Source organism: Diabrotica undecimpunctata, unplaced genomic scaffold (genome assembly GCF_040954645.1).
Source record: "Diabrotica undecimpunctata isolate CICGRU unplaced genomic scaffold, icDiaUnde3 ctg00002195.1, whole genome shotgun sequence".
NCBI lineage: Eukaryota > Metazoa > Arthropoda > Insecta > Coleoptera > Chrysomelidae > Diabrotica > Diabrotica undecimpunctata.
In genome coordinates, this window is record NW_027313299.1 from 1 (window position 1) to 21490 (window position 21490).

Consider the following 21490-nt stretch of genomic DNA (forward strand, 5'->3'; position numbering starts at 1 on the left):
CGCGCTATCTCAGAGTTTATTAGACTTTGTTCTATGCAGAATTGTATTAGACGATCTCCTCTTTCGTTACGTTCCCCTAGTCCTTGATCTCCCATTATTGTTCCAGCTCTTTCCTTGCCGACTTTTGCATTGAAATCGCTCATAACTACCGTGATTTCCCTGTTCTTTCGTCATTTTCAGTGCATCTTCAATTTATTGGTAGAATGTTTCTACTTCATCTTCTGTTGCATCCGTCGTTAGCGCATATACTTGGATCAAATTTAGTTTTGTGTGTGATGTCCTTATTTGTAGTAACATCACTCTTTCTGATATTGGGACAAAACCCTCTATTGACTTGACCTCTGTATTGACAATAATTGCTACTCAACAATAATTGCTTCTCAAAATACAAAACATTAATAAATTAAACAAATTTTGTTTGTTGCTATTTGGTCAAAAATTCGTATAATTTAATTTTATCTGACTCATTTATATTGACAATTCAGACATATATTATACATTTTAAAGTAGACGGACTTTAAAATGATATTGCCAGTATTATTAAACTGTATTCCTGGGACGACTTTATTGTAAGATACTTCATTCGATTATTAATACTTGTTCGTTCCATCAATTCTTACCTACAAATTCCCCGTCACATTATTTTTATTTCATTGGCGAATTAGATTTTTTCCGATGGCTCTGTATATGATCAATGCTATTATAATTTTGTGAGTAAACAGTTAGTTTGTAGTGCAATTAAACCACTCCCCTTAACTTTCTCATCGAGGACATTCCTTGTTCAGCGGTCCTGATTCTTTCGTCATTTGATCTTTCCTTGCATTCTATTTTGTAGAAGTATGTATTTTGTCCTTCTTCTTATGTTACGATTGAGATTTTCCTTCTTGCCATTTTTTAATGTATTCCTCCCCTGATTTTTATTTTGTTACTTTTTAAAATGAAACACTACACTTGTCAAGCGATAATCTGAAATGAACAGATAGTTCAGAACAGATCGGTAAGATAGTTTCGAAACAAATTCAGATTTCTGCTTTAATCTGGTGCCTTCTAAAAATTGCAAGGCATGACCAGACGATGATAAAGATGTTAAAAGAGACATGGGAAATCTAAAATTTGCATTCCACGACATGTCTATTCATCTAGGCAGAAATCCTAACGAATTTGTTTCTCGTACTCATACAGAGTAGATCCGAATAAAATGAAAAAGACAGAAAAGATTTGATTTCACGTTCAAAGCGTCTATGTATCTATTGATACGTATTTCGACTTAATAAGTCTCATCAGAATAGTTATTCATAGCCGTTCTTAACGTGAAAAATAATCTTCTTTGTCTTATTAGAAGCAACAATAACATGGCTTCGTTATGGACGCAATAGCGACATCTGATAGAAAAATCGCTAAGATAGTTTCGAAACAAATTCAGATTTCTGCTTTAATCTGGAGCCTTTTAAAAATTGCAAGGCATGACCAGACGATGATAAAGATGTTAAAAGAGACATGGGGAGAGAGATTTTGAACGTGAAATCAAATCTTTTCTGTCTTTTTCATTTTATTCGGATCTACTCTGTATGAGTACGAGAAACAAATTCGTTAGGATTTCTGCCTAGATGAATAGACATGTCGTGGAATGCAAATTTTAGATTCCCCATGTCTCTTTTAACATCTTTATCATCGTCTGATCATGCCTTGCAATTTTTAGAAGGCTCCAGATTAAAGCAGAAATCTGAATTTGTTTCGAAACTATCTTACCGATTTTTTTATCAGATGTCGCTATTGCGTCCATAACGAAGCCATGTTATTGTTGCTTCTAATAAGACAAAGAAGATTATTTTTCACGTTAAGAACGGCTATGAATAACTATTCTGATGAGACTTATTAAGTCGAAATACGTATCAATAGATACATAGACGCTTTGAACGTGAAATCAAATCTTTTCTGTCTTTTTCATTCAGTAACATTAGCATTAGGAGTTGGTTTCCTCGGAGTAGGATGTGATGGAAAATCTAAAGTTCACATAGACAGAAGCGATAGATTCCTGACGTAACTCTATTATCTATCGCTAGCATAGAAGAAGTACCTTTCTGAAACAAATATCGGCAGAGGAATCAGCCACGGAACATTATGCCACCACAACTGTTCATAGCCATCGTGGAACATGATTTTAAGACAATTAATTCGGGTAAGACAGCGGATATAGATTCAATTTGTCTCATCGCTGACCATATTGATCTAATCTCAGCAACTTGGCGGATGCTAACTTAGCCAGCCGTTGAAACTTAAACAACATATTAGAGAGTAAGTTTGCAAATAAACTTCAATAAAACCAAAATAACGATAAAGAGTAGCTCAATGGGAAATATATACATATCTAGAAGATGCGAAAAAATTAATACAGTTAAATCAGCACATTTGTAAAAGCAATATACCAAGATGTAGGGAGTCGAAATTTTTATCCTTACTAGAAAGCACAGAATCCATCACCGAACGAATTACCATGAATGGAAAAGCAAAATTGTATATGTATTTGTCTAATAATTCTACCCATAATTTTTTCATTTATTTATTTCAGGTGTCAAAACCTTAAATTTACACTTAGATAAAAAGAATTAGGTCATCGTCTAACGAGACGGTTATATTTTATTTAAAGATAATGGTATAGCCAAGCTGTCTCTTAATTATTTATTAATTCAAAACGTTATATTTTGTAGAGTGTGTTGAAATATCGGATCTAGCAAAAGGTGCAATGGGTGTTACACAACTTCGTCGCAGATGTATTTCGAACGAGATATTTTAGTACATTTAGAATGGTCGATAATGCTTTTATTCCTCTGTATTATGATTTCTTACTGGTTTTATATAAAATGTATTTTTAAAGTGTATTTCACTTTAGGTATAGAGATATCATATCTCCAAGGTTATTCAATCTACCGTTGGAAGATGTCTTCCAGAAATGTAGTCACAGCTACAAGGAATTAAAATGATTGAACAGTGTTTTGAATCATCTGCGAAATGCTAATACTAATAGCTGATAAAGAAACATATAACTAAAATAATGATGGAATAATGGTTAAATTCTGTGATTTCTGCAGTGATGAATATATTATCTACAAATCTTAAATTATTCTGCCATCCTCCGTTCAGTATTCAATCAAATCAAACGCCTTTTTGGAGTCTATCCTCTCTTCTTGCCGTTACAAGTTATATGATATTTTCAATCTCTAAAATATTATCCTTACCTAGTGCTTCATGATTTTTTATTTAAGTTTTAGCGTAACTGATTTTATCTGTAGTTATTTTCGGGACGTCGTCTTACTTCACGTCCAAAACTTTATTTTAGAGTTTATTTTCAATTTTTTAAACATATTTTAAAATTTTTATTTTGAAAAATTGTAGCACAACATTTTAAGAGTATTATCTACAATTTTGGTAAAAAAATATTAAAAATGAAAAAAATGGCAGCTAATTTTCGAAGACGAAAAAAAAAAGTTACTTTGCGGTGTTCATTGCAACTTATAACTGAATTATCTATTGACAAAAACTAAAAAGATTTCGTTAGTTTATGAGTTACCCTAGGTCACAACGTTGAAACATTGTTCATTTTATCGTTTTTTTCAAATTTTGGAAGTAAAAAAGACGAATTTTTTGAATTTTAGAAATTTTTTTGTCAAAATTTGACTAATTTGATGTGAAATTAAATACATAAAATACATTAAATACACTAAATTAATCATCAATTAAAGGTCTACCATAAATTTATTGTGTCAGTTCACATAAATGATATTTTTAGGTCAAGTAAATTGTTATTAAAACAATTTTTGACTGGTTCAAACAGTTTCTAACTGATCTTTTGCTGAATTTGGTAAAAAACTGATGATATTGACATTTTGTTAAATCGATATCTACAAAATTGCATTGAACTAAAAATGCATTTCTGTTAATTCAGCTTCGTTGCAAAAACGTGGTTTATTTTTCTACATTGGATGGAAAATGTATTAAATTATTACTTACAGGGTCATACATTATACACTTTTTAACTTTGTACTACAATTTGTATTTTTTTCATTATTTTAACTGATCGGGTAAACTACTCGCATGATATTAATTATTGATAATATTAACTATGGCTTTGTTAATAACCTAGGGCAAAGACTACTACTTAACTTTTTACACCAGGAAAATGTATTCATGATAAAAAGCTTTAACGATTAAAAAGATACGATTAAATGTCAAATTGGAAAGAACTAATGCTCTTAAACACACAAAGAAGAAATGGATTCTCGGAAAACAATGGCTTACCGGTATGAATATACACTAACCAGATATATACAAGACTTTGAAAACGAAATAGAAGATATTGAAGAAACAAATAATGGCTTAACGAAGATATTAAAAGAAACGGAAAAGGAGTCGTGGCCCATAAAGAGAAACTAAGCCAAAGCCAAAAAAATACAAAAGAGCACTCAAGTAAAAAAAGATAACTGACGGAAAAATACGACTCTAACTACACAATAATGAAGAAATTAAATAGAGACATCCACCGATCAATCCGAAAAGACATAAGAGAAAACAATGCACGAGAAATAACAAAAATAATTTAAGAAAACAAAAGTTTAAAAGTTTTAAAGCGAAATTAGAACCGAAATCCTCGAGGTTATCGAATCTTTTTATCGCGAAATGGATTTTTATGAAAGCACTAACGAAAGACAAGATCATCTTCTGCCCAAAATCACAAACCAGGGATTAGAATTAATGCCAGGAATAACACCATACGAAGTTAAAACGACACTTTTAGAAACGAAAAATAACAAATCCCCTGGCGATGATGGAGTAGTCATCGAGGCGATCAAACTAGGTAGAAATAAAATTGTCCAGGCTTTGACCAAACTTTTCACTGAATGCATCTACCGAGAAAAAATCCCGTCTCAATGAAACAATGCAGACATTATTTGATTACACAAGAAAGGATACATAACAGACCTAAAAAACTACCGTCCTATCAGTGCTATCACGTATATAAACTTTTTACAATTTAAACAGTTGGAAGCGCAATTAGTTTCAGACCGTAGTTTTAGAACAGTTGCGTCGTGAGCACTGGATCTTAGTGTTCTTACACTCTTACACTAACCTTGCAAAAGCATTTATTTTTGTTAGTTACTATTGAATAATCAAAATTGCATATTATACTTCCACCTAAATGTCAGATGCTTAAAATATGAAAAAATCCGCTGATGCACAATTTGTTAAAATGGGAAATTCGATCTTATCTATGCATATTATACAGTTAGGCGTCAAAAATATAAACATCTTCTCATAATGCATAGATATATCTGCTTAATGTTGCGATTTTTCGATTTTATCTCATTTTTGCAGCTGCAAAATATGTCGATCATCGGATAAAATGATAATTTTATATAATAGCTTTGTTATGCTACACTGCACTACTTGGTAAACATGCCTCCAATGAAATCTCGATTTCAAACAAATACCGCCTTTAGTGCGAAACAATTAGGCTATCACTAAAAGAAGATTATTTAACCAACTAATGTTTCAAATACAGAGGTAATAAAAAATTAATCAGGTTCGTTTTCGATAACGTAATTGTTCAAAGATTCCGATTCAGTGATAAAAAATTAGTCATTTGCAATTAGTAATGGAGAATAATTATACGAGCTTATGTTTGTAAGACACAAAATAGCAATTTCGAATTATCCATTCCATGGTGTGTACTTTACAGAATAGTTCTCTCGATTTCTGTATGTTTTCTCATTATTCTCCTATTATTTATCTGTTATCATAAAAAATTAAAGGAGACCTCATACAATCTAGAAAAAAATAAATCCATTCTAACTAACAATAACGGAAGAATAATTAAAGAAAAAAGCTGAACTGATGGAAATATGTAAGATATTTATAGAAAAATCATTGACAGAAATAAAAGTACATCAAAGAAATAAAAAAAGAGCTTTGGTTTAGTGAAGAATGTAAACAAATAGTAGACAAAAGAAGTGAACTATACGTGCCTGTATACTCAAAGAAGAATACTAGAAATGCGCGAAAAATTTGAAGAAGATTAAGAAAATCAGATAAAGTATACAGAAGAACGAAGAGGATATACGAAAATCACCAAATACCAAAAATGGAGTAAGATTTCAATCAGAAACGCAGTAATCAATTTAGAAATGGTGAAGCATATTATGAGTGATGAGCAGCAATAAAAGCAGGCTGGAAAAACTATTTCGAGAGTCTGCTAACAGAGCAAATTCAAGCAAATACAGCTTATGCAGTAGCCGATTTCAAGATAACAGATTTCAAAACCAGAGTAATGAATTAACATAACCGTCCACAAACTCAAAACTTTTCAGTTTTATGTTTATTTTTGAAGCTGTTTTTCCACAGAGTTTATTTACACACATCCATAAGTTTTTTTGATATATTTTTGTTTGCATTTATTAGCCCTTCTGCAATAAACTTTTTTAAATTTTATACATTTTGCTACATTATTTTTATCTATTTTGTACCTGTTCTGTAACTTTTATAATTCTTTTTCTGCTTCTTCCTCTTTATAGGCAATTCTGCTTGTTCATTGGCGGATTAATACCTCTATTGAAGGTGTCTTCCCATCTTTTGTGCGGTCGTCCGATACTTCTTCTGTCGATTGGTGACTTATCTCTTGCTATTTTGACACTACGGCTCTGCACCATTCTGCTTATTCCATTCTTTTTTTCTATTTTGTGTCCATTTATTTATACACTGTACGTTACATTTTCTTCTAATGTCTTCACTTCTCTTTCGATCTTTCAGTCTATTTCCTGTAATTCTTCTCAGTACTCTCATCTCTGCCGTTTTCAGTAGCCTTTACGTTGTGTGTGTCGGGTCTTGTTTCTGAGGCATATGTCATTATTGGTCTTACACTGGCTTTATAAATTCTTGACTTCATCTCAGTGTTAATGTGTCTGTTTCGCCATATAGTGTTATTAAGGTATCCTGTCAGTCTATTTGCTTTTTGTACTTGATCACTCACTTCTTTGTCCAGGTCTCCATAGCTAGACAGTGTAATTCCCAGGTATTTTATTTCCATTACTTATTCAACACTGATGCCATCAATTTCTATTTTACATCTCGTTGGTTCTTTGCTGACTATTATTGTTTTAGTTTTCTGAGAAGAGATTGTTATATTAAATTCTTTTGCTCTTATGTTAAATCTGTGGATCAGTCTTTGCAGACTATCTCCATCTTGGGCTCTCAATATTGCGTTGTCTGCGTAACAGAGTATTTTTATTTCTTTGTTTCCCATTCTGTATCTACTTCCTTTGTTAAAGCTTTTGATGATTTTATCCACGATCAAATTAAAGTATTATTTAACTAGTTTATACTTCTGTAGTTTTCTGGTTGTTTTTTATCTCCTTTTTTCGAATAGTAGAATAAGTTCGCTCGTTCTCCATTCTTCCGGTATATTATTGTGTTTTATAATTGTATTAATTAATGTTGTTCTTCTGTCATTGCTGCTCCACAATATTTCAGTAATTCGTTTGGTATCCCGTCTTCACCCGCTGCTTTTCTGTTCGCTAGCTTTTTAAGTATTTTCCGAACTTCCTCTACATTTATATTAAGTTCTTCATTTGTGATAATTTCTGGTGTTTCCGGTTCTAGCGTCGTTTGTTCTTCCTCGGCATAAAGCTTTTTAAGATCCACGTATCCTTTTCTATGTGTTTTGGTTCTATTAGTTCTTTTACCTCTTATAAACCGTCATATTTTCTTTTGCAGACCGACCGTAAAAATCATGTTCCATTTCTTTCGAAAAGCGTTCCCAGTGATTATTTTTTATTTTTCTTACAAGTACATGTGTTTCGTTTCTAATTGTCTTGTAATTCTGGTATGCCTCTTGTGGTTAGGTTGACATGTATTTCAGGTAACCTTTTTTCTTTTCTTTACATTGTTCCTTCACTTCTGTACAAAACCATGGAGTTCTTCGCCTTGGGAACGATTTATTTTTATTTATATTTCTTTCACCAAGAACTTCCTTGGCCGAGGCTAAGATATTAGACTTAATTTTTGCCCAGCTTTCTTCGACTCCATCGCTTTCGTTCAATACTTTTATGTATTTCTGCTTTTTTCGGTTATTCTTTTTTGGAATAGGTATCGTATGGAGTCACCCTGTAAGCTTTCGACTTTTATCTTTGTGGTCTATTCTGGTGTTTTGTTATTACATATTTGTTTTCATTCGGATTTTGCACAATACCAATTTATGATGGTGGTGTATTCTATTCAATTTTTATTTTTGGGATGAGTTTTTAACAATTTGAATAAATTATTATTTTTTATTTATTAGTTTAAGTTACGGTAGTCTTATCTATGTTTTTTTTATATATTTTTCTCTTGTTTAATTTTTATTTTCTTAGTATTTAAGTTTACATAATTTTGTAGTTTTGTAATAAACGATTAATGATTTTAATATAAATTGTTTGAATTAATATTTTTGTATTTATTTGTATACATAAGAGTTTATGCATTTATAACGAACCAATGTCCTACAAATCAATTATCGATACAATTAACCATCTCCAAAAAACTAATCTTAAGAAAAACATACTCGTTTTTTTTAACCGACTGTTATTTTTGTTGCAGCTCATAATTTGTTTCATTCCGGCGTTGAAATGGACTCGCAGCAACAGCAGTTTTGTTTGAAATGGAACAGTTTTGGATCGAATTTAGCTACGTCTTTTAGCAACTTATTCAAGTCTGAAACTTTGGCAGACGTCACGCTGTTTTGTGATGGTAAGTTTTTGTATTTATTATTTATATATTAAATATCGATATTAATAAAATTAATAAGAATGTTGTAACACATTCAGCTTCGGCCATGTTCAAAATATCCTATATTTACATTTATTTTATATGAAGACGTACAGGTCAAGAACGCTGAATTAGTCTAGATATAATCTAACCCGCTGAATCAAAAAGGTATGCTACGAAATTTAAACAAATTAATTGGTCTACCAAAATTTCTTATCAAACCGCAGTTATCAATTTGTTTTGTGGCCGTCCAAGGATTTTTATGTAACTGAAAAACGTGAACTGGTTAAATATACCAAAAATTGTGTCAAGACATTCTAATCTAATCTTAAAAGTGATAAACAATATCTTCTCCTGGAAAATAATTTTCGTGGCCGTTAATTTATGTTTTTGAAACAAAAAAAAAACAAAAATTACAAATGATGCGTGGGATTATAGGTTCTAGCTATTGTATGTAAATAAGGTCTAAGCTTTTTGTTAATGCTGTAAAGCTAATACGTTTTAAGTCGTTGAAGGTTATATTAACTATATTTGATGATACATATTAAATAATTTCCTCTACTTTGTTTCTCCAGGATCTTCTAGGTCCATCTTTGTTCCTTTTATCTATGTGTATCCACACAGTTATTTATTTTTTATCCATGTTCTCTGTCTTAAATGTCTTGCTCTTTAATTTGTCTGTAAATCGTCTCTTTCCTCTTATATTTTGTGAACTATTTGGTTTTATGAAGTTTGAAGTTTGATCATCATCTACCTCAAAATTTCAAAGCCTTGTGTAATCAATGATTTATCATATGTAAAGTTTAAAGTGTATTCTAGATTCTTCGCATTTTCTCTGCTGTTTCTGCTTTGAGATTTTTCCTTTTTGTAGCATTCTGTAGTTTTGTGGTTTATTTTATTACCTGCAGTCAGTTTAAAATTAATCTAATTCACATTTTGGTTCCACAAATGGTACATTTAAGATGATCTCTTCTGAAGCACCACATAAAGTAAAGAAACGAGTGGAAATGATATTAAAAGAAGAATTAAACAACTAAGTAATTCAATCTGAACCCATAAACTCAAGAACATTAAATAGAATTAAAGTTGGAATGGAGAGTCAATATAATATAATATAATTGATGCACCTGTGCATGGAACACAAGAAGTAAAGTCATAGGATTTTATGAAGAACAGAAGAACTACAATCAACATTAAATTGGACAAAGTCAAATTCATAAATAATAACCATGGGAGATCTGGGAAGCTGTTCCTCGCTATCTGAATCCTCAAGAGGAACTTTCGTCTGGTAGCCATCTTTCTTATCATGTGTAGAGGAGTCTTAATCGTCTGTGATTCGGAGTGTTTAATTGTAAAACCAATCTGGAGATATAGACCAGGGAAATAAGGTTTTTTCGTGACACTAAACCGGCAAGGAAAACAACAGTTGTTTTGAGAAGTATGGCCATCTGTAACAAAAACCTATATGTTTCCTGCAGTCGATTTTTTGGACTTAATTAGTTATTCGACAAACAACCATCTCTCTCTCTCTCTCTTGTAGTTTCCTCATTACTGAGGATCGTGATTTCTTCCAATATTCCTAACAATTTTTCTCCATTGGTCCCTATCTTCAGCTGCTCTGACAGTTTTGCAGAATGAATTTCCAGCTGAATTCTTAATTTGTTCGGACCATCTAGTTGGTGATCGTCCTCTTGATCTTCTCCCCGGAACGTCTCCAGAAACAATTATTCTCCCCAAACTATAGTCAAATCTGCAAACCACGTGACCGAAAAATTGCAGAATACGTTACAGACATATTGTGGACAGCCTTTTTTAATCTCGAGTCGGTTTAGAATGGAAACGTTTGTCCTATGAGCTGTCCACGGTATGCGCAGCATTCTTCTCCAGCACACATCTCAAAGGCATCAATTTTCTGCCACTCTGCCGCGAAATATTGAGAATACACGGGCATTCACCAGTCTCATCTTGATATTTTGAGAGATAGATCTGTCTTTCGAAACTTTAGTTAGGCGACTCATCGCGTGTTTTGCCATACCAATACTGCTCCGATACCAATCTCCGAACTTCTGCATCACAGTTACCATTTGCTTCACACAACCATTATTTTTGTGTTTGCTTTATTGATTTTCAGACCAACTTTATTGCTTTCGTACTTAACTCTTCGCAGGAGATTAAACATTTCTTGCTCATTTGCTGCTATAAGTGTAGTGTCATCAGCAAATCTTAAATTGGAGCTTTTCCTACCAGCCACTTGTATTCTTCCGGCCCATCTATCTAAAGCCATCCTCATGACATGTTCACCATAAATGTTTAATATGTCAGGTGACAACACACATCCTTGTTTAACAATTCTCTTGGTCTTGAATTGGTTTGAGAACTTCTGATCTAGTCGTACTGTTGCTATATTGGACTGGTACAGATTTTTAAGTGTCTTCAGGTGCAACGGTGTGCCCATTTCTATTAAAATGGACCACAGATTTATGCAGCTTACACAATCAAATGCCTTTTGGTAGTCAACGAAGCATATAATCATAGGTTCTTTCTACTTGAAATTCTTTAGACTTTTCAATGAATTGTCTCAGGTTAAGGATTTTTTCCCGTGTACCTTTACCCTTTACAAACCCTTGTTTCTGAGGTATTTGGTAATGTCGATAGGTTTTTAATCTGTTTTTGATGATATGCAACAAGATTTTACTAGCATGTGTTATTAGTGACAGTGTACGGTAGTTTTCTCGATATAAATATCTCGAAAACAAAAATCATGACCAATTTGGTACCCAACCAGAACATCAGTATTGGTGGAAAAGAAATAGAACTCGTAGATAGATATAAATACCTGGGACATGAAATTATGATTGGCAGGGATAACCAGACTCATGAACTGAAGAGAAGAATCGGCCTTGGGTGGGCAGCATTTGGAAAACTAAGAGAAACTTTTAAAAGTGAGCTGCCCACATGCCTAAAGAGAAAGGTATTTGATCAGTGCGTCCTCCCAGTCTTGACGTACGGAGCAGAAACACTTACCTTAACAAAAGCAGCAGCTAGCAAACTGAGAGTCACGCAGAGAAGAATGGAGCGGTCCATGTTAGGAATAACTCTGCGAGACAGAATAACCAACGAAGACATCAGGAGAAGAACCGGAGTGACTGGCATCATCGAGAAGATAGCCAGACTAAAATGGAGATGGGCAGGACACATAGCCAGAATGACAGATGGGCGATGGACAAAGAGGTTATTGGAATGGAGGCCAAGGGAAGACAAGAGAAGCGTCGGTCGACCACCTACAAGATGGACTGACGATTTAAGAAGACTCGATAAAAACTGGATGAGAGCGGCGCAAGATAGACGGGATTGGAAACATGAGGAAGAGGCCTATGTTCAGCAGTGGACTCTTGAGGCTGGATGATGATGACGGTAGTTTTCACATCTGGTAGCAGTTCCTTTTTTGTGTAGCGGGATGTAAATTGAGATACACCAATCAGATGGCCATTTTCCAAACAACGACACAGATAGAATGGATGATATATATAATCTTTTGTTATCTAGTAGCCAGTATTTCACCTGGTATTGAATTAATGCCTGCGGATTTATTTCTCTTTATCGATTTAATTGCATTTTTGACTTCAGCGAGTAAGACAGTAGGGCAGTTGATTTTCTGCTTGTACCTCGTTATTTTTATATAGCTCGCCACAGTAGTTTCGCCATGTTTCCAATATTTCGTCAGTATCGGTCTTTAGATTACCTTCCTTATCTATTACACACCACGTTTGAGATTTAAATTCTCTGATAAGGAGTTTGATCTTCTGAAATAAATCGGTTCATTTCGACAGCCATGTTCCTCTATCTTTGTGTATATTTTAGAGATAAAATCAACTTTGTCTTTGCGGCACTGTTTTCTGATTTTTTTCGATAACGCTTTGTATTCATCGTTTGTTCCGTAACTAGTTTTATGTTCCGTTCTGCGTTGAATCACTGTCCACGTATTATTTAATATCCACGGCTTACGGCCCGTGTATCTTATCTTTGGGATAGATTCAATCTTTGACCCAAGATTCTCAGGGTCACTATCTATTTGGTCTAAAGAAAGAGCTTCTAGGTTTTGTTGGAAGTCGTTGATTTTTGATGGATTTAGAGACATGACTTTTTTAGGGGGCTTCTTTTGGGGACTTTAAAACGAAGTCGAACATTCAATACCAGGAGTTGATGATTATGTCCACAGTCTGTGCCAGGATATGTTTTACAGTTGATGGCTGACGACTTCCATCTTAATCTTATTAGGATGTAGTCTATTTGATTTCTTGTTCGTTTATCTGGGCTGCGCCATATGTATAATCTCCGTGGATGATCTTGATAGAACGTGTTTGTAATTATAAGATGTTGTTCTTTACAGAACTCCACTAGACGGTCACCATTCTCATTTCTCTGTTCCAGTCCATTTTTGCCCAACGCTCCTTCAATATTTTTATTGATGACCCTATTTTGACGTTAAAGTCTCCTAAAATTATGATTAGTTCACGAATCGGAATAGCGCTAACAGTTTCTTCTAAATGGCCATATATAACCTGTTGATGTCTTCTTTTTGTGCAGCTGTTGTAGGTACGTATATCTGGACACGGTGTAGGTTATTGGTGGATATTCTCATTTTAATGGATATTATCCTGTCGTCAACAGTATTATATCCAATTACGCAGTCGTTCAGTTTAGTTAGAGGGTACAATTATTGCGACTCCATTTGTACTTTTGTTACTTGGGCCTGAAAAATAGACGATGTTGCCAGCAGTGGTTTTAAAATGCCTTTACTTCTCCAGTGAGTTTCTGAGAATCCCAGTACCGAAAGATTGTGGTCTGCCATTTATTTTTAAATTATATGTAACTTTCCAGGGTTTTGGATCAGTCGCACAATTTCTGCCAGGTGCCTGGTCCCTCATACCTTGGCAGCCGGTAGCATATTTCACACCATCCGACCCGGAAGGGTCTAAGATGACGCCGAACGTGAGTCGGGTCACTACACATCCCATCTTCACTTAATGAAATTCTCATCATTATGGGAAGAAATTCTCTTGGGAAAATAGTGCATTGGTTTCCCAATGCCTTCTGCACCGCGGTATATGTGCCATTTCTGTGGCTATCATTCTCGCCGCATGATCAGTTTTGGAACAGCCAGCTGCCACTGACCAATCTGTCGCCATTTCTGGCTACCCTCACTTTGGCTAACAAACAACCAAAGGATGCATTAACGACTTAATTTTTTTTAACAGACAGCCACGAAAAACTGAATATACTGGCAGAAAACTAAAGGGACCGACAGACATTTGGATGGAAGAAATGCAAACTATGAAGATGTAAATCAACGAAGAGAAGAATAAGATAATATTAGTAAATAATAAAACAAAACATAGAATTAAACAATCAAAATAAAACATAATAAATAGGAGATAGTACGTAGAAACACATGCTTAGAGAACATAATTTCTAATGGTGTAAAAATAGACTTTACACATATATGCAATAAAAACTAAACAATACTCGGAAGGAAAAAAATAAATACCACAGTTAAACTTATATTTGTGATACAAGTTATCGCATCTATTATACATGCAAGTGAAAGAGCATGGAGATTACAGAAAAAAACGCGGAAACAAAAATAACAGCTATGAAAATGTAATATCTTAGAAGGATTGCTGAAAATATCAAAACGAAAAAATACCGGAAATATTAAAGAATGTAAAAGACTGGAGAGGAATGGCCACCCATTCATTACTAAGAACACTATAAAACAGAGTGCGAAGAAGGTAGCAGAATATATCAGTAGAATTCAATCCATCCATCCAATGGCACTACAGCCCAAATCGGGCCTTGGCCTCCTTCAACAAGCTGCTCCAATCATCTCGATTTACCGCTGTTCTTTTCCATGAACGCGTTCCCAGGCAGTTCCTGGCATCCTCATCGACTTCGTCTTCCCCAGTAGAATTCAAGCAACTATTAAAAGCTTCAAGCATTTGAATAGTACCAGTATTTTTAATCATAAATTCCCGATATGCAATTATCATATTTTTCTCAAATTTTATTTTAAAAATTCTTGTTTACTCCTAATTATCTAATTTCCCGTATAAATTATGTTTTTTTTATCTAAACGAGTAAATAAAAGGATTACATCAATAAATACCATCCAAACTTTTCGTTTATTGAGTATGTTAAGATAAATATATTTTGTATCGCAACACAAAAGTAAATATATAAACATTAGCCAAGAGTCGGTAATATCTATTTCGAGATACACAAAGTGCATAGCTTGATGAATTCGTGTCAGTAGGTCAAGTGCATAACAAAAATAAAAATGTATCTACTAGTGTCGACTCGAGCGGCTGATGGTGGAAGATATTAGGCACACTGAAGTTATCTGAATCTAAAAACAATACTCCAGGCGCGGTTCATTGAGAAATTTTATCGTTATTATATACAGATTTATATAATTGTTTCTACAATGTAGTAAATTTTATTATCTTCGTTTTTTTTTCTTTGAATAGATTTTCACTATACTAAAAGTTAGAGATTATTAATACCAAAGCTAATAATCCAAAATGTAATGTCGTAAACTAGTGACAAAGAAAGGAAACAATGTGATCAAACTACAAAAGACTTGTCAGTATTGGAATCAACAACATTCCAGCGATCAACAATTCACAAGAAATAGAAGAAAAAGTCCCAGAGTTCGAAAACATCATCCACGAAGCTCTAAGAAACAGCACTGCTAAACAAGACTTAGAAATACACGTGGGTAGGTTTAGAGATATAAACCAGGAAACAAAAGACATGATTAGGGAAAAACAGGGCCAAAAAGAGAGCCAGAAGAATAAGAAACCAGGAAAAACAGAGCAACCCGTCCAAACAGAGAAGTGAAAACGGCATTGACAGAACAAAGAATCCGAAAGTGGGACAACTATGTACAAGAAATGGACAAACAGGGTCCAAATATGCAAAATATTTGGAAACTTCAAAGAACATTAAGGAACGATAGAAAACCCATCTCCCCATTACATAGAGAAAATGGCATCGTCTACACCATTGAAGAAATATGTTTCTGAACGTTTCCTGTTCAGAGAACTGAAACAAGTAAGGGTGACAGACACGATGAAAGAAAAAGCCAGCACAAAGTTTGCTGAACTAGAGAACCACCTAAACCCAATACTGCGAGAGATAATAAGATATGATGCGTTCCATCGATGGAAGCACCAAAGACCAAAACAGCAAATCCTGGCCAACATATAAAGTCTAGAAAATCGTAGCTCTATCAACAGAAGACAACACAGCACATAGCACTGGCAATTTTTATAATGACTAATGATATTACTTTTCAGACTCTCAAAAAAAAATACAAAAAACTTAAAAAACGGCTTCGACCACCAAAAAAATTACATAACTACTACAATAAAAAGGCGAAAGCCACTACTGACCTTTTCATTCCTGAATTGAACAGCCATGATGTGTAGAAGCTGTGGTTTCAACAAGACGGCGCAAATATGTCATACAGCTCCTGCCACAATTGATTTATTGAAGGAAACGTTGGTTAACGCACAGTTTCACATTTCGGACCCGCGAATTAGCCTCCAAGATCGTGTGATTTAACACCGCTAGACTATTTTTTCTGGCGATATGTGAAGTCGCTAGTCTACGCCGACAAACCTTAAATGATTGACCAATTGGAGTACAACACTCACAACGTTATTGCCGATAATGCCAAAAGATTATCCTTCGAATAAATTCAATTTGATATCGATTTAAAAAAATCATGTTTGTTTAATTCCATTTCAAAGTTCTATACCTGTAAAAAACACCCATTAGAAATGTAGGGGACATCTACATATAAAGAGTCATCTATGAATGCAATGGGATAAATGGAAAAGCAAACTAGAAGACACTAATATAGACTCAAAAAGCACAACACAAACATAGTTCAACACTGTAAAACCAAATATTTCAAACAACAAAATAGTTAGATCCAAAAACTTGTAACAAAACAAAAAATATATACTAGGAGAAGGAACGCACACCTAATAGACCAATAAGTGAGAATGATCGAACCACGGAAAAAATAAAAATTGAATGTACAAAAAGGTAATTTTGTGATAGGTGCCAAGGCATAAAATAATTACTGATACTCTTACTGAAGAAGGAACTACTATGAAGCAATACTAGTTTTATCGAATCAGATTTATTTTTCCGTGATGTAGCTTCGAAAAGGATAGTTAGTAGAGATTAGAGATGCCGCCAATAATAATTTGGCCAAATATCGAAGATTCGGATACGCCCTTGGCCGGACCATTCAGCAAATGATGTGTGCATTTCGGTAAAAGATGTGTGTACAATAATGAGAGCTTTATGAGTATCACTTGGCACTGAATATCTCCACAGTTTATTCTTGAACAAGGTATTTTACGGATGAAGTCGTTTACTGGCTCACATACTGGTACCATTATCGCAAAAGATCTAATTGCTATTGCAGGAAGAGGGAATATTCTTCAAATTAAGATCCATTAATTTTTCCATAGAACCATATGATACGAGACTCGGAATATGATTCTAGAAAGTGTTTTATCGATTCATTACAACGAAATATTGAATAATCGCTAAAGTCTCAAACAGAAATAACACGGATGATAGCTGCTCTGAGACGAATTGTTACCCATTTTAACGACTCTGGTATAGCACAACAAAAGTTGAAATCAGTTTGTGAAGAACTTTTAACCTGCCAAACCGCCAACTGGTTAAGATGCAAGCACACACTGGAAGAGTACCTATTATTTAATGGAGCGATTATTCGAGTAAAAGCGAGCTGTCCCTTTGTCCACATCACGAATCTTTAAATAATTTAACACCCTTTCAGTGGGAGTTAATTAATAGAACGATGCATTAAACCTTTTTTAAGTTTGACACTTTTCTTGACGAGCATTTTAAAATAATTTTTATGGGATAAGTTCGACAAGATGTGTTAATAGCTCTGAAGAAAGTTGTAATAATTTAAGCAGTACCGATGATGATTTTCCTCCACTTCGTAAGAAAAGAAAATGAAAATGATAAAAATAAAATAAAGTTTTGTGAAATTCGCTACTGACAATATGCAAAATGATGATGATGCAGAGAAAAGTTATGTGCCAAATGAGATTTGATTTGTATTTGAAAACTACTCGCCTAAATCTAACGGCAGACCCTTACACGTGGTGGTCAGAAAACGCAAAAGCGTATCCAATCTTGACAAAATTCGCAAAGATTTGTCTCCTGGCATTAGTATATGTATAGTGAGAGGCTGCTCTCGGAAGCTGGTATTATTTATGAAGAAAAATGCAATCGTTTACTATCAAATGCTGAAAAAATTATTTTTATTCATCACAACTTACTGTTGGTAGATTTTAGTATTAAAGTAATCATTTGTGTTTAAATTACAAAATATTTTTGAATTTTCCATGATTGGGTGCTATATTCAGTATTCGGCCGAATAACGAATATTTGAAAAAACAGCCGAATAGGCCGAATATCCAATATTAGCCGAATATTTTTGGCCTCTATAATAGATGTCTTAAAAGTCTAAATCTCTTGGAGTCAATTATAAATGCAAGGTTTATATAAAAGATCTTTCGAGTCGTAGTATTAATGGGCCACGAAGCGAAACGACGCCTTTGGAATCTACAATCCGCAATCTATTATACAGTCAATTTTAGACACACTTTTCGTTCCCCCTGTATATATTAAATACCCATATTGTATATATTTTAAATACTTCACTTAAAACGGTGTTTCGACGCCAAACTAACTTCTTCTTCTTCTTCTTCTTTTGGCATCATAACCCTGGATGGGTCTTTGCCTGTCTGGCTGTGTCCTTCCATTCAGATCTCTCTTGTGCCCTTCTTCTCCATTGTCTTATGTTCATTGTTTTCAGGTCGTCTTCCACGTCATCCAACCATCTCGTTCTGGGCCTTCCTTTTTTTCGCCTTCCTATGGGCTTCCATTATAACATTTTCTTTGTTGTTTTTGCATCGTTTTGTCTCTGCACATGTCACAGCCATGACAGTCTTTGACTTTTCACAAATCTTACAATGTCATAACCTTCATTTAACTCATTAACCTCGTCGTTTCTCCTGATTCTCCATGTGCCATCTTCCTCTTGTACCGGGCCATATACTTTCGTCAGTATTTTTCTCTCGAATGTCCTGAGTTGGGCTTCATCTTTTTTCGTCATTACCCAAGTTTCACATCCATAGGTTACTACGGGTCTAATCAGTGTTCTGTAGATAGTCATTTTGGTTCTTTTGTCTAATAATTTCGATGTCATCAATCTTTTATTAGCATAGTATGTACGATTCCCGCTGGAAATACGTGCATTAATTTCGCTACTTACGGAGTTCCTCTGACTGATTTCAGTTATTCTTTTGACTGTCATATACTTCGTTTTTGCTTCGTTTATTTTGAGACCTCTTTTTCTTGCTTCAGGATCAATTTGTTTGAACACTTCCATTAGTCGTGGCTTATTCCTACTAATGATGGCTACATCGTCTGCATATGCAGTAATTTGTACTGATTTGGTGTTTATATGGCCGGTTATATTGGTTTTTCTGATGACTGCCTCAAGAACTAGGTTGAATAGCATGGTTGATAGGGCATCTCCCTGTCTTACTCCCATGTTGATGTTAAACAGGGGAGTCAGTTCTCCATCTACTCTGACTGCGGCTTTTGAACCCTGCAACGTGAACCCTCATTTTTATGAGGCTGATGTATTTCTTAGGTATACCTAGATTACAAAGGTCTTCCAGCATTCTGTCTCTTTTCACACTATCAAAAGCTTGTTTAAAGTCTATATACATATTATACATATATACTTATACATATTCACACCAAACTAACTATTATGGGCAAATAGTCAAATTATTTGCTAAAAATCTCCAAAACCACCCTGCTATAATGTTTAACGTACGTTTTTCCCCTAATTTGTGTGCCCCATTTTTCAGTACGTTTTTATTTCATGTTTAATTTCTTCAATTTAACTTGCATTACTATTCGTTCAACTTTCATTCATTAATAATCATATTTTAAACGTTTAATTTGAGATACACACCTTAAAAAGTTACAAAATCAAGTTTTATGCCAAAAACAATAAACCTAATACCAAGTATTCGTTATAAAATACACACACATTAGCTGGTAAATTTAAATAAATGCAAATTTAATGATGTTTGACATAAAAACGTTTACTTGAGTAAAAACAACGACTATTTTTAATAACTGGCAATTTTGTAGGACCACATTTTTATATAGTAGGAAGCATAGCTAAGAGGTAATCAAAAGACAATCTATTTTACATAAAATAACGTAAAGTGAAATGTCATTTATAACTTGAAATTTTCAAGGTATATTAGTCCAGTCGTTAGAGATTTGATTTCTAAAATCTGTAACGATTTCTGTAGTTAAAATTGCAACTCGAAAGTAATGATTTTTTTTTTGAGGTTAGATATAACTGCTAAATGTCAACTCGGTTCATTTATTTGTGAAATGCGCGTGCCGATATTGTTCAGCAGTGAATCAGTGAATGAGCTATGTTGTAGGAATATCGCACCATGCTTTAAAGCATGTCATCGTAAACGCACAGAATGATAGCAGGTATAATTCGTTATGTTGTACTTCTGCAACAGTATGCAATAAAGGGTTAATAATCTCCAAAGAACGGGTCATTGAATAATCTCAAAATTATATTTCATTAATACAGAAATAGGTATATTGTTTGAAATAAAATTCATGACCTTTTATCTAAGCGGTTATTGATTTTTTCGGGTGGTTTATTATTTTTTCTTTGACGAAGTGTGTGGTTTAAGAAATATTGGGGACTTTCTTAACTATATTGTCAAGAGGGTCTGAGGAATTTTTAGTTTTTAAACCGCGTGTACGTTGCCAACAATAATTTAGTAGGTACGTCTATGCCTATGGCTATTCCTACACAAACTGAAAACAACTATAGTATATAATTAATTAACTATACTACCAACTTGTAGTTTAATCCGTATTATTTGTTTTAGGAGTAACATTCAAGGCTCACAAACTCATACTTGCGGCGTGTAGCAAACATCTCGCGGATTTGTTCGAAACCGCCCCCCTGCACCAGAACCTCCTGGTGATTTTGGATAACACGTCAGCCACAAACATGTCGGCCCTCTTAGAATTCATGTACAAGGGGGAAGTTCACGTTTCGCAGGATTCCCTGTCTAGTTTTTTAAAAGCTGCGGAATGTTTGCAGGTAAAGGGGTTGAGTATCGAACACGAGAAACTTGCTGTTGCTCAGAGTCATAATATAACACCTATGGACTCGGGAACAGATTCGCCAGGAAAACATATTAAAGTGAGTATAATTTGATGTACTAATAGCTATAGGTATCGAGGACGCAACACTATTTATATATTTAGGTATATAGTCTTGCCTAATTTTAAGTAGATTACAGAATTCAATTCTTTTTTTTATCGACAAAGATTTACTAAAAAATAGTTAGTTTTGTGAATGAGCAGGTCTTTTATGTGTTGTTGATAACTATTCGAGAGCTTTATAACTATATAAATTAACAAATTGATGTATTTTGTTCAAATAAAATAAAAAGATGGCCTCTTTTTAACTACATCACAGCGCCAGAAGTAGGCAACTTATCCTACTCGTGGATGT

General features: G+C 34.0%; 1 protein-coding gene across 1 annotated transcript; it reads left to right on the forward strand.

Moving 5' to 3' along the window:
• Positions 1-4674: 4674 nt before the first annotated feature.
• On the forward strand, positions 4675-21175 carry LOC140431877 (longitudinals lacking protein-like; the record flags this gene model as incomplete). The annotated part of the gene is made up of 3 exons (XM_072519751.1): positions 4675-4852; positions 8626-8775; positions 20856-21175. Coding segments are annotated over exons 1-3 (648 nt in total), but the record flags the coding sequence as incomplete, so codon positions are not given.
• Positions 21176-21490: the final 315 nt, after the last annotated feature.